This window comes from Lynx canadensis, chromosome A2 (genome assembly GCF_007474595.2).
Source record: "Lynx canadensis isolate LIC74 chromosome A2, mLynCan4.pri.v2, whole genome shotgun sequence".
NCBI lineage: Eukaryota > Metazoa > Chordata > Mammalia > Carnivora > Felidae > Lynx > Lynx canadensis.
The window spans coordinates 9127267-9139323 of NC_044304.2; the positions used below are offsets into that span (position 1 = coordinate 9127267).

The 12057-nt window shown below is 57.7% G+C and overlaps 1 protein-coding gene across 4 annotated transcripts in view; it reads right to left on the reverse strand.

Moving 5' to 3' along the window:
* The window catches only part of CACNA1A (calcium voltage-gated channel subunit alpha1 A), a 212854-nt gene that overhangs the window by 12098 nt on the left and 188699 nt on the right, over positions 1-12057 (reverse strand). For 2 of the 4 annotated variants that reach the window (XM_030301780.2, XM_030301763.2), the window contains 4 exons: positions 11043-11193; positions 8030-8157; positions 5711-5807; positions 3140-3245 (listed from right to left, as the gene is read on the reverse strand). In XM_030301780.2, coding sequence (XP_030157640.1) covers positions 3140-3245; positions 5711-5807; positions 8030-8157; positions 11043-11193 — 482 coding nt within the window. Of the gene's footprint in view, positions 1-3139; positions 3246-5710; positions 5808-6760; positions 6858-8029; positions 8158-11042; positions 11194-12057 lie in introns of all 4 variants that reach the window. The other 2 variants (XM_030301792.2, XM_032591357.1) reach the window with 1 other exon arrangement.

Below are 12057 nucleotides of genomic sequence, written 5' to 3' on the forward strand. Positions count from 1 at the left end.
GATTTATGGCGGGGGGGTGGGGGGAGGGGGGTCTGGGCCATGTGACATCATTAGTGTGACCTCTGGAGTGGCTGGGGTCTGAGTAGCTAAGGTCGGTCAGGCCTACGCGAGCAACCCCCAAGGGACACTCTGGTCACCGAAGCTCGGGTGGGCTTCCCTCGTCGGTAGAATCGCACTGTCACACGCAGTCGTGGGGACACCGGGAGCCGACTTCCGGGTGCTGCCCGCGTAACTCCACCAGCAGGGGACCCTGACCCATGTGCCTCTGCTTTGCACGTTTCAGTTTTTTATTTGTAAATTCTACTTATTTATTTTTTGAGAGAGAGAGAGAGAGAGAGAGAGAGAGAGAGAGAGAGAACCATGCTCAGCAGGGAGCCCAACGTGGGGCTCGATCCCACAACCGTGAGATCATGCCCTGAGCCGAAATCAAGAGTCAGCCATCCAACCAACTGAGCCTCCCAGGCGCCCCTCCTCTGCGGATTTTAACCTGTGTCCTTCTGCTGTAATAAACTGCGACCGTGAGTCAAACAGTGCCTCTCAGTTCTCAGTCTTTCTAGTCAATTACTGAACCCGAGTCTTGGGTTCCCTTGGGACCCCTGAACAGGTTCCCCAGAGAGAAACAGCAGCCGGGCCACCAAAGCATCACGTACCAAGAGTGGGGGCGCTGTTAGACCTGTTTTACAGGTGAGGGAACCACGGCAGGCCAAATTCTAAAGCCGCCCCTGCCTCCTGTCCTAAGATTCTGGCTGTCCAATCCAACGCTAGTCTAGGGGACTGCTGTGAAAGGGCTCTGTAAAAGTAATTAAAGTCCTGAGTCGGCTGACTGTCAGACACAGAGCTGATCTGGGTGGGCCTGACCTAATCAGGTGAGACGCCGAAAAGCCGAGTGTTCTCTCTGGCTGGCGGCAGAAGAAGTCAGAGAGATGTGGAGTGCACGAAAGATCAGATGCGTCCCCGGGCGCTCAGCGTAACCTCTGGCTAAATCCCAGCGAAGAAACAGGACCTCCGTCCTACAGCCACAAGGGACTGAATTCTGCCAAGACCTGAATGAGTTTGGAAGTGCATTCCCCCCCCCCCCCCCCCCCCCGCCAGAGCTTCCTGAGAAGAGCCCAGCCCGGCCAACAGCGAGATTTTGGCCCTGGGGGGACCCTCAAATGGGTCACACTAACCCATTTGAGCCCTCCCAGGCCTCTGACCTACAGAACCGAGAGCTAAATAAGCGGATGTTTTAAGCCGTTCCGTTTACGCCGGCGAATACACGGCCGGAGGCTCGGGGAGGGTGGCCTCACCTGCCCAGGTTTACGGCGCGGACGGGGCAGGTGGGCGAGATGAGGCCCCAGAACACGACCCTCTCACCCGATTTCTCACCCGGAAAACTGCCACCCACCCCTGTGCTCCCTCCCCTCCCTGGGCTGGGACCTGGACCAGCTTCCACCCAACGATGGGGAAACAGTCCTGGGGGCACAGAGCCACGAACAGCCAGAAACTGGGCCCGGACTCCCATCGTGCACGGAGCTGCCCCGTAAGCATGAGCCGCTCACCTCCGACTTCCTGCAGGAGGCAGGACTTCCAGGGGGATGGCCCCCACCCCCCTTTCTGCTGTCCCCTGAGCCTCATCTTGGCCCTTTCTGATCTTTCTCGCTCTCTCCGGGGGCTCCTTCTGCTTTTGTACCTTCGCCAGCACGCTTCCTGGCCCTAACTTTGTCCGTCCTCAACCTGCTCTCCCTCCGGCCCCGGCTCTCCCTCCCCTGGGGACCCTGGATGGAACTCCCGGTGGCTTCAGCTGGTGGAGCCCTGACCTTTCTCTTTAGCCCCCCAGCTTCCGGCCCCTGCTGGACGACACGGTCATCGATCTGCCCGCCCCCCCCTTCCCACACTCCCTCTCCCTGGCGACCGGCGCACCTCTCTCTCTGCCCCGCTGTCCCATCAGCTGCCAAGTCACATCCGGTCTCCTGTCAGGCCTCTAGACCCCGTTCCAAGGCAGGGGGGCTCTGACCCCCTCCGCCAGAGTTGCCTGTCATGAAATCCACTGCTCGCTCTGGGTCCTTGTCTTCCTTGGCTGTTGGGCGGGAACGGACGTGCTGGAGACACCCTTCGGGGGCCCACGCTGGCCCGGCCTTCATCTCCTCCCCAGTCGCCCCTTCCCTGGTCACCTCTAACACTGCGGTGGCCCCGAGCTGTCCTTGGGGCCTCTCGGTTCACACTTATCTCCTTGCCGAGCCTGTCCAGTCCCCTGGCTTAAGATGTGTCGGCATCTGATGCCTCCTGACTTTTTATCTGCAGCCCAGCCGGGAAGACGCGTTAACCTCGCCTTCAGAACCTTCCTGGGGAGGCGTTCCCCACCGGAAGCATCCGCGGGAGAGCCCCCTGCCCGCACCGTGTCTCCAGGCCGACACCGACCTCCTGCCCTTCCTTCGCCCCAAACCTGCCCCTCCCACCTTTTCCTCGTCTCAGGCAGCCGCGGCTCTGTCCTTCGGCGGCTCAGGCCCTCGCCCCTGGGGGTGGCCTTGACTCCTCTCTCTGCCCCACGCCTTGCATCGGCCATGGCGTGGGCCAGCTCCCAGGACACGGCCGGACTCTGAACGCTCCACACCCCCCGAGTCTAGGCAGCCATCCTGCTTTCACTGGGATCATTTTTGGGTCAGTGGCCTCCACGCTGACCTCCTCCCGGTCCGTTCTGCCCCGCGGCCAGAGGGAGCCTGTTCAAGTGTGAGTCAGGTCAGGTGCCTCCTCTGCTTTGGAGGCTGCCGGCAACCCCCTCGCTCAGAGCGCAAGGCAGTTCAGCACGGCCACGGGTGGCCTCCTACCTCAGGGCCTTGGCGCCTGCTGGGGCACTTTCTCCCCACGTGTCCACATGACTCCTTGAGAACCTCCTCAGGGAAGCCTCTCCCACTGGAAGCGTGAACTGCCACGTGCCCCCCCGCCGCGTATAGCACTGGCCGGCACACAGGAAGCGTGCCGTTTGCCGGCTGAGTGGGAGACGTTTGCCGGCTGAGTGGGAGAGTGAGTGGAGACCGGGACGGGCCAGTGGCTCCTCTGGTTTCAGGCGGGGAGTGGGATCCCCGGCTGTCCGCTGCTCTCCCCTTCCAGGCCCCAATTCCATCCGGTCCCGCCTCCCTGCTCCCGTCCCTGCCCTTACCCTTGGCGATCTTGATGTCCAGGGCTGTGCGGATCAGGGCCATGAGGGTAGAATTGAAGTGGACAGTGTTGTCATCGGCCACGGGCAGATCCATGCGAAGGAGCCTCTACAGAAGACCAAAGGCGAGGGCAGTCATTGCCAGGTACCCCTCCCGGTCCCCCGTGAGCCAGACCCACACTACCTGGGGAGCCCCAGGAAGAACTCTGAAGGCAGTGGCTGAGGCGACCCCACCCTCAGGCTACCTGTCTCCAGGGCTCCGTTTACGGACTCCCCTTTGTGGCCCGTGGGGAGGGCTCTGGGGCTCGGCTGCACCAGGAGCCCCCGCCCTTCCCTCTCCCGCACGCCGGACGCGAGAGCTGGCATGTCCCCAGGTTGGCCCAGACCCCCCCGCCCCTCGCCCTGCCCCAGAGTTCTTCTGGACGACTCCGTTCCGTTCCGACCCCAAAGAAGAGAGCAAGCCGGATCTCAGCAGCACGTGCAGCAGCCAGGCACAGGGGTCCACGGCCACAGCCGCCGGGGGCCGCCGGCTCCCCACCTCCCCCACCCCCGCCCCCGGCTCGGCCCAGACCAGACCAGATGGGCACAGACCACATCATTCCTCTGAGAAGCGGCAGGCAGGCGGCCCCCCCGCGGACGGGGCGGCCCCTCGCGGACATGCAGCGAGGCACAGACACACAGAACGGCAGACAGGGGCGCGCATGCAGACGGAATCTCGAGACTCATTCATAGCTCCGTGGAAAGTGTATCTCAGGGGCATGTCCGGATCTTGGCTCTGTGTGATGGCAAGGGGAAGGGGTGAGGGGGCATTCCCGCGGCCTGGGGAAGAAAGGACTCCCCATGTCCCAAGCAGGGGCTCTGTCCCCCGTGCTTGGTGATATAGGAGAGGATGCTGGACCGGTGGGCACCAGCCCAGGCTGAGGTGGCATGGAAATGGGGGTTGAGGGGGGGAGGGAGGGGGGGATTCAGACGCAGGTCGGCGGGAAACACAGAGCTGGAGACGGGGAGAGGGCTGGCAAACCCAGAACAGGACACGGGAGAGGGACTGGGGCGGGGAGGCGGGGAGGGAGGTGGTAGACGCAGACACACACACAACTGCAGGTTGTGCACTGCACAAAAGGCTCACCGACTTAGAAGTCACGCATTTGTGTATTTGAATGGCAACTTCTCAGGCGATGACAGAGAAGTTTCCTGTTCTTACCACATGGGTGGATTACAACCATTTTCCAACAGACCAAATGTTCTGTGGAAAGGGTGTCCTTTTCAGAGTTGCACAAAGGTGCCTTATGGACTCCTGGTGGCCCTGCACAGAGCCCAGGAAGCGAAGGGGACCGTCTCTCTCTCTCTCTCTCACACACACACATGCACACAGCTAAACACCAAGAGAAGGGACAAAAGGAAAGCGAGAGGAGGGAGAGGCGCGGGGGGCGGGGGGCAGCCCCTTTCCAGCCTTGATCGGGAAGGAGGAGGAGGAGGAGGGATGAGGCTGCAGTGAGATGGCTAGAGAGGCAGGAAGGGATGGCACTAACAGAAGGGGAGGGAGGACTCTCGCAGACACAAGGTGGGCCGGGGTAGATGGGAGAGCAGGATGACGGGGTCATTTTCCGGGAGGCGGTAGGCAATTTTAAAGGTCATCCCTGAACTTCTCATGGATGAGCTGGAGGGAACAGAGCGTCTGTCCTTGGGTGCCAAGGGAGATTCCGGGACAGGGGTCCGGAGGGGCGGCCCGGCCCAGCCGCCTGGCGGCGGGACCCTTGCTCCCTCAGCCAACATGCACCATCCCCCGATCGGCCATGGTGCCTGCCCGCCCCAGGCCCCCGCCAAGGCAGCGTGCATGGCCTGCATCAGGGTGCCACGGTCCAGGGGTCCAGCTGCGGCCTGCCTGCCCACTCTGGAACAATGGAGAGGCATGTTGGGGTGTCTAGGGGAGGATGGGTGGCATAGGGATGGGGGCTCGGGAAGCAATTTTGGGGGGGGGAGGGAGAGGTGGAGAGAGGAGAGGCTCTGGGTACTCCTCGGGAGGTCTTGAATCCCCCAAGGCCCTAGGTCAGAGATCAGCTTCAGGTGTACATGGGGGGGGGGGGCTTCTGGACCTGGGGGCTCGAGATACAAAAGATGGGGGGGGGCAGGGCCTCGCCTTGTTGGGGCCAAAGCCCCCTGCTGCGAGGCACCTGCCCCGGCCTGGGCGTGGGGGGGGGCCGCTCTGGGTGGGCAGAAAGGAGGCGATGCGGTGTTCCCTCCGAAGCATGTTTGTGTCCAATTTGGTTCCCAGGGGACCAGGTGCGAGGGGACCGGGGGGCTCCCCTCCCCCTCCCCCCCGGCGTGTCGGCCATAATGGAGTCTCAAAACACCAAACCACACTCATCAGAAAAGACGGACACAGTGTGCTGCTTAGAGTCAAAGGGACGGTCATGATCCATTTACTCGAGGAGGAAAGGGGGAGAAAAAAAGAAAAAGAAAAGGAAAAAAAGAAGAAGAAGAGTAACTCGGGAAGAAGAAACTCGGCTGGTCGTTCCTGGTCAGCACTGAAAAATCCCCAGTGCCCGACGCTAGTGGTCGGCAAGGGTAGACTACCTTGTAAGCCACTCTGGCCGGACACTTCTTCCCCAGACCCAGGGGCGGAGACATGTGTCTCAGCATCTGATACATGTCCGGGTAAGGCATGCGGCCCCTAGCAGCACCGAAAACAAAACGGGGTGGGAACGGAGAACCAAAGGGAGGGGTGGGGTGGGGGGGGAGAGGAAGAAACCGAAAAAAAACCAAAAAAACCAAAAAAAACAAAAAAAAAAAAAAACAAAAAAAAAAAAAAAAACAAACAAAAGCAGGAACCAAACCAAAAAAAAAAAAAAAAAAAAAAAAAAACGAAAAAAACAAAAAAACAAAAAACCAAACAAACAAAAAAGCCACACGAGCCGAAAAAGAGAGAGAAAGATGCAGAGAACAATAAAATAGGTATTTCAAATCAAGGGAAAACAGGAGAAAAAAAAAATGGAAGAGGAGGGAATTAAAAAAAAAAAAGATTATTTCACTGCTCACGAGCAGGGAGAGAGAAAGAGAAAAGAGAAAAGTCAGATTCAGTTTTGACTCTGAGCTATGGTTCTGGTGGGGCGTGGAGGAGAGGGGGCAGTTCTCGTTTTGGAGCGCCTGGAACAACGCTTTGGCTCAGTGTTATTTTAAAAATCGGGTGAAAGTTCTCTGGTTTGGCTGAGGCTGGTCTCTGAGGGGGCCTAGACGGGGAGGGGGGCGCTGGGGCGGCGGGAGGAGGGCTGGGGGCTTTGGGAGGCGAAGGGTGGAGGGGGGAGAGAGTGGAGGTGATGGGGGGGGGTCAATGCACACTTCCGACCCCTCCGGATGTGTCTGATTTGGGGTGCCGTTGAGACCCTGGGATGGGCAGCTTCAGCTAACAGCAAGCAGAAATGGCCGAAGGGAACGGAGAGATATGTTCCATGCTTCATCGAGTCTACGTGACTGCATTCTGTTGGCTAAGAATTTTCTAGTTTAATGCAAGAAAGAGAGATGGCTCTGTTTTTTAGATATATATATATATATATGAAATATATATATTGAAGAACCCCAAGCCACACTCATTCCATGGATGCTAGCAGGTTTTAGTGGAAATCAAACCTTGCAAGCAACCCTATGAGGACATTTCTTGCCTAAGCCGAGAGGGGGAGATATCACGCGCAATAAACTGTACATATCCTTATAATGAATCCGACCGCTGAAAGGAGAAGACAGGGGTTAGTGGAGGTAGGGGTCAGGCTGCGCTCTCGCCGGCTCCCCCGCGCACACGGCGAGGTCATGATGCCAGGGGTTGGGGACCCCTTGGCTTGAACACTCGCAGACCCGGGGCAGAGGGTCTCGGTTGGGGTGTGCGACATTTCTGGGCTGGTGGTGGTGGTGGGGGGGGGGCCCTCCCCCCCGGGTTCTCTCTGCGTCTCCCTTCTCCACAAGCTACATGGGCTACACTGGGGGGAGGGGGAGCTCGTGGAATAGAGGACAAGGGGACAGCATCCAACTGCTGTGACCTAAAATCAAAAGAGGAAGAGTTAGGAACCAGCCAAAAGTCAAGCCCCAGACGCGTGGCTCACCCCAGGCTCTCGGTCTCAGGGCTTGTCTGGGGCTGCAGGAAGGGCAAAGATAGACTCCTCCCTACTCCTCCCCACCTTCCTCCTGAGGCCTCCCCTCCAGCACCCACACTGCTGAGGGCCCCCATTAACGCCTTCTCAGGCCCCAAGCCCAGTCTGAACTAGACTCCCCGGTTAGTGGTGGGTGGGTTCTGAGGTTCAGGATTGCTCCTCTGAGCGTCCCGCAAGGCGTCACGCTGTTCCATGCACGCACTGGGTGGAGACAACCCTCTGGAGCCACCACCTATCAGTCAGGAGGGAGCACTCGGGTGCCTAAGAGTAGCAGAGCTCGCGCCCCTTGAGACCGTGATTTGTGTGATCACTTGTACCAGCACGACTCCAAACTCACGGCCAAGCCCATCTGCCCAGGGAGCCAGGCCGGCCCCTTTCCCACAGCTCCCAGTAGAGCAGAGGCTGAGAGGCCTCTGGCTTCCTCCCTGGCTTGCTTGTCCTCATCATCCGGAGGCCTCTCAGGCAGGGGCAGGGGAGATTCACGGGAGGCAAAATTCTCAAAATCCTCAATGCTCGATCCCTTTCCTCATCTCCCAGAAAGCCTGGGCCTCGGGCAGGGGTGTACCCGACCAATTCACCTGTAGTGTGGGAGGGCACTGATTCTCATCTCTTTCCTCCAGGCTGACCCCTCTGAGGTCCCCGCGAGCTCCCTAGGGACCCAGTGCCCCAAAGTCTGGGCCCTGGCCTAGCCTAGGGTGCTTTGGTGCCAGAGAAAGGCGGGCAATGTGGCTGAAGGACTTGGGTGACTCCTTACCATGCTGCGGGGTCGTACTCGGCCCAGACACGCACGTACTCATCCAGGTGGTGGGGGCCCAGGATGGAGGAATCTCGGGTGAGGTACTCAAAGTTGTCCATGATGACAGCGACAAAGAGGTTCAGCATCTGTGGGGACCCCGGGGGCCAAGAAGGAGTGGGGGAGAGCGAGACAGACCCAAACACACAGACACAGAGGCCCAGAGAGAGAGAGAGATGAGAGAGAGAGGGAGAGAGGTGAGATGGGGAAAGGGAGACGGAGAAAGAGAAAGGTGGGGGGGAGGGGTTAGAGAGGAAAGGCACAGACTCACACAAGGAGTCCGGAAACAGATGGCAATATGGAGACGGGACAGAGAGAGACAGAGGTGGAGACAGAGAGAAATACAAAGAGACAAAGACCAACGATGATGGACAAAGAGAGTTGGAGAGAGGGGGGGGAGAGGCTATGTGAAATGGGGGCCAACCCCAAGGGACCGCCATGGCCCCAAGTCTTCCCACACCTGGCTCCCAGCAAGGCCAAAGCGAGTGCTTCTTGCGGGCTGTATTCCCAGTCCCAGCCCACAGTAAGCAAATATTTCTTGGGTGGATGGGTGGATGGATGGATGGATGGATAGATGGATGAATGGGTGAATTTTCCTGCCCCCGTCTGCATCCGGTGGCACCTTTTCACATATTCTTTTAGCCCTTAGCACGTGGGGGTCTTGCATCATCTTGCCTCTAAGTCTTTGCAAATGTTGCTCCCTTAGGGAACATCACGATCTGTCTCTCTATGGGTAGCAGCATCTGGGGGAACTCCCTCCTTCATACTTAAGAGGCTGTAGCTGGGCGTGGCCAACCCCCACTTTATGGCTCCACAGGCAGCAGTCATGTAACCCAGATCTGTGATTGGTTGGGGGGGGCGGCGGCACGTGACCCAAGGTGGCCAATGAGAGCCTTCCCTGGGATTTGTGCTGACGCTCCGGCCGCCATTTTGCCTCCACAAGGAGAAAGTCTGAGAATGGAGCCAGTGTGGAGAAGAGCAAAGAGGATGGAGTCCGCTTGTCTGGCTCCAGCCTCGCCTGACCGTTCAGTTACACAAGTCGGTGAACTGTATATGCTGCTTACTTCAGTTAAATTTCTGCGGCTTGCAACCAATTTGATTAAAACGGGTTCTAGCGCCTGCTCATCGGTCCTGCAGGCCACTCTTTGAAATCTTTCTTTCCTCAGTCTGAGTCTCCCCCATCACAGCACATATCAGACCACATTGCTATTACCTGCCGACCTGTCTATCACCCCTGCAGACTGAGAGAACCACGGTCTGCCCTTGTACCCCGGTGCCTGGCATGTAGTAGGTATTAAACAAATGTTGAGACGTAAACATAGTAGGTGCTTAACAAATAACTCATAATCCTCGCTGTCCTTAACTTCAGTCGCTCAATTTTTAACTCAGCTTCGTGATATCGATTGAGCACCTGCTGTGCACCAGTTGCTGTCCTAGGTGCTGGGGATCTGGCAGTGAACAAAAAAGAAATCCCTGCCCTTGGGGGGCTGATGGTCAAGTGTAGATGTCCCCTAGGGGCCTGCCCTTCCAAGATGGGCTGTATTATAAGATCTTGTCCCCACAGGTACCCATAGCTGCTTGGACAAGGGTGGCCATTTGACCAGAGACTGGGTTGGCCCTTTCAGACTCTTCTGGGAATTTGGAACTGGACAATGGACCCTCCGGGTCAGCAGCTGTAGATGCTGGGAGATAGAGGCTGCAAATCTCTCCGTGTGAGGCCACTGGTGTGAAGACGGAGAGGGTGCTGGGCTTCTGCTGACAGACGCTGGCGTCTGGCTGGGGTCTGCACACGTCTACACTCCCTCAGCAGCTGGCTTCTTATATCCTGCCAGTGGGAGCCACGGTCAGGAAACAAGACCGGGAAGGACAGGAGAAGGGACTCCTTTTCCTATATTGTGGGTTGAATGGTGTCCCCCTCAAAAGACATGTTCAAATCCTAACCCCTGGGAGCTGTGAGTGTAATCTTATTTGGGAAAAGGGTTTTTGCGATGTCGTCAAGTTAGGAACAGGTCATACGGGATCAGGGCGGGCCCTTGATCCCATCTGACTTCTGTCCCCCAAAAGAGAGAAATCTGGACGCACACGCACAGGGGAGAGGCCATGCGAAGGCAGGGGCAGAGACTGGAGGGATGTGGCCACACACCAAGGGCCGCGTGGGGCCACCAGAAGCTAGAAGAGGCCGGGAAGGATTCTCCCCTAGAGCCTTTGGAAGGGGCAGGGCCCTGCCAACGCCTTGGTCGGTTTTAGCCCCCAGTTTGTGGTCCTTTTTCACAGCAGCCGCAGGAAACCATCACCGTCTGCAACGGTCTAGGGGCAACGGACGACCACGGTGCTGGCACCCCCTCAGCGGTGCCAGGGGCAGCGGGGTGGGTCAGTACACCCTCTTGTCCTTTTAATTCCCCAGTCCTTGCCTTCCACAGCCAGTAATTCTTGGTGGCTTCGGGGTTTTCTATTTCTCTTTCAACCCCATGTAGCCAATCCCTGTATTAAATCTCCTCCGCTGAAGACACCTAATACCTAGATGGTTTCTGTTCTTCTCACTGCTCCAGGGAGAGGGGAGAACATAACTAGCATCCTGTGTAACTAGACTGGCGGGGGGACCAGCTCTCAGCACCACTAGGCTTTCCCTCAGTATAACCCAGCAGTTCTCGGGTGGGGGAGATTCTGCCCTTCCCCTCTATCCCTGGGAACACTGTCAATGTCTGAAGGCACATTTGCTGATCAACAGCTGGTAGGAGACCGGGGTGGAGACCAGGGATGCTGCTAAACACCCCGCAGCACACAGGACAGAGAGTGAGCCAGCCCCAAGTGTCGACAGTGCTGACGTCGAGAAACCCCGGTGAACCTAATCCCCAGCGGGCTCAGAGACGCTTCGGAGGGGGCAAATCTGTCACACAGCCATATTCCAGAGAAATCCGTGCCCCTGAGTGGGAGCCAGGTGAGGAAGCCCACCCTCACATGTCCACAGACTCACCAGAAACGAGCACAGGAAGATGAAGGAAACGAAGTAGAAGTAAGCAAATTCATTGCCACACTCGGGAGTCAGGATGCCAGAGTTCTTATCACACGGCTTCCCACTGAGGCAGGAAAGCATGATGTTGTGCCAAGCCTCCCCGGTGGCACTCCTGAGAACAGAGAGGGGGCATCAGGGACCTGGGCACCCAGTCCTGGACACTAATACCCCCCCCCAGGGAGGCCGAGCACTGGGCTCTGGGTTGGACTGGCGTGAGTTCAAGTCCAAGGTAAAGCACCTTTTTTCTCTGGGAACCAACAGAGGTGATTTTCATCCTTTGGCTGTGCATTAAAGTTCACGGGGAGCCTTTCAACAATGCTGGCACCAAAGCCCCACTCCCACAGACTTCGTTTCAGTTGGTTTGGGGTGGGGCCTGGGGATGCAGGTATGTTTTAAGAGCTCCCGTCCCTCCAGGCAGTAGTCACCTCTTCCTACCTTCTCCCTAGGTCTCTCTGTTCCAGGCACACTGGGATCCTTGCTGTCCCCAAACATGGCAGCCGCGTTCCTGCCTCAGGGCCTTTGCACTTGCTTTACCTTCTTCCTGGATTGCCCTTCCTCAGATATCCACACGGCTTCCTCTGTCAGCTATTTCTTCCACATGTCACCTGCCTCCAGGGAGGCGTGACCTACCAGCCTCCGCTCCTTTAGTTGTTGCTAAATTAGAACTTTTTTTTTTTTAAATTTTTTTCAAGGTTTTTTTATTTATTTTTGGGACAGAGAGAGACAGAGCATGAACGGGGGAGGGGCAGAGAGAGAGGGAGACACAGAATCGGAAACAGGCTCCAGGCTCCGAGCCATCAGCCCAGAGCCTGACACGGGGCTCGAACTCACGGACCACGAGATCGTGACCTGGCTGAAGTCGGACGCTTAACCGACTGCGCCACCCAGGCGCCCCAGAACTTTTTTTGATTGTACCCAAATATGTATAACATAAAATTGATCATTTTAGCTATTAATAAAGGTATAGTTCAGTGGC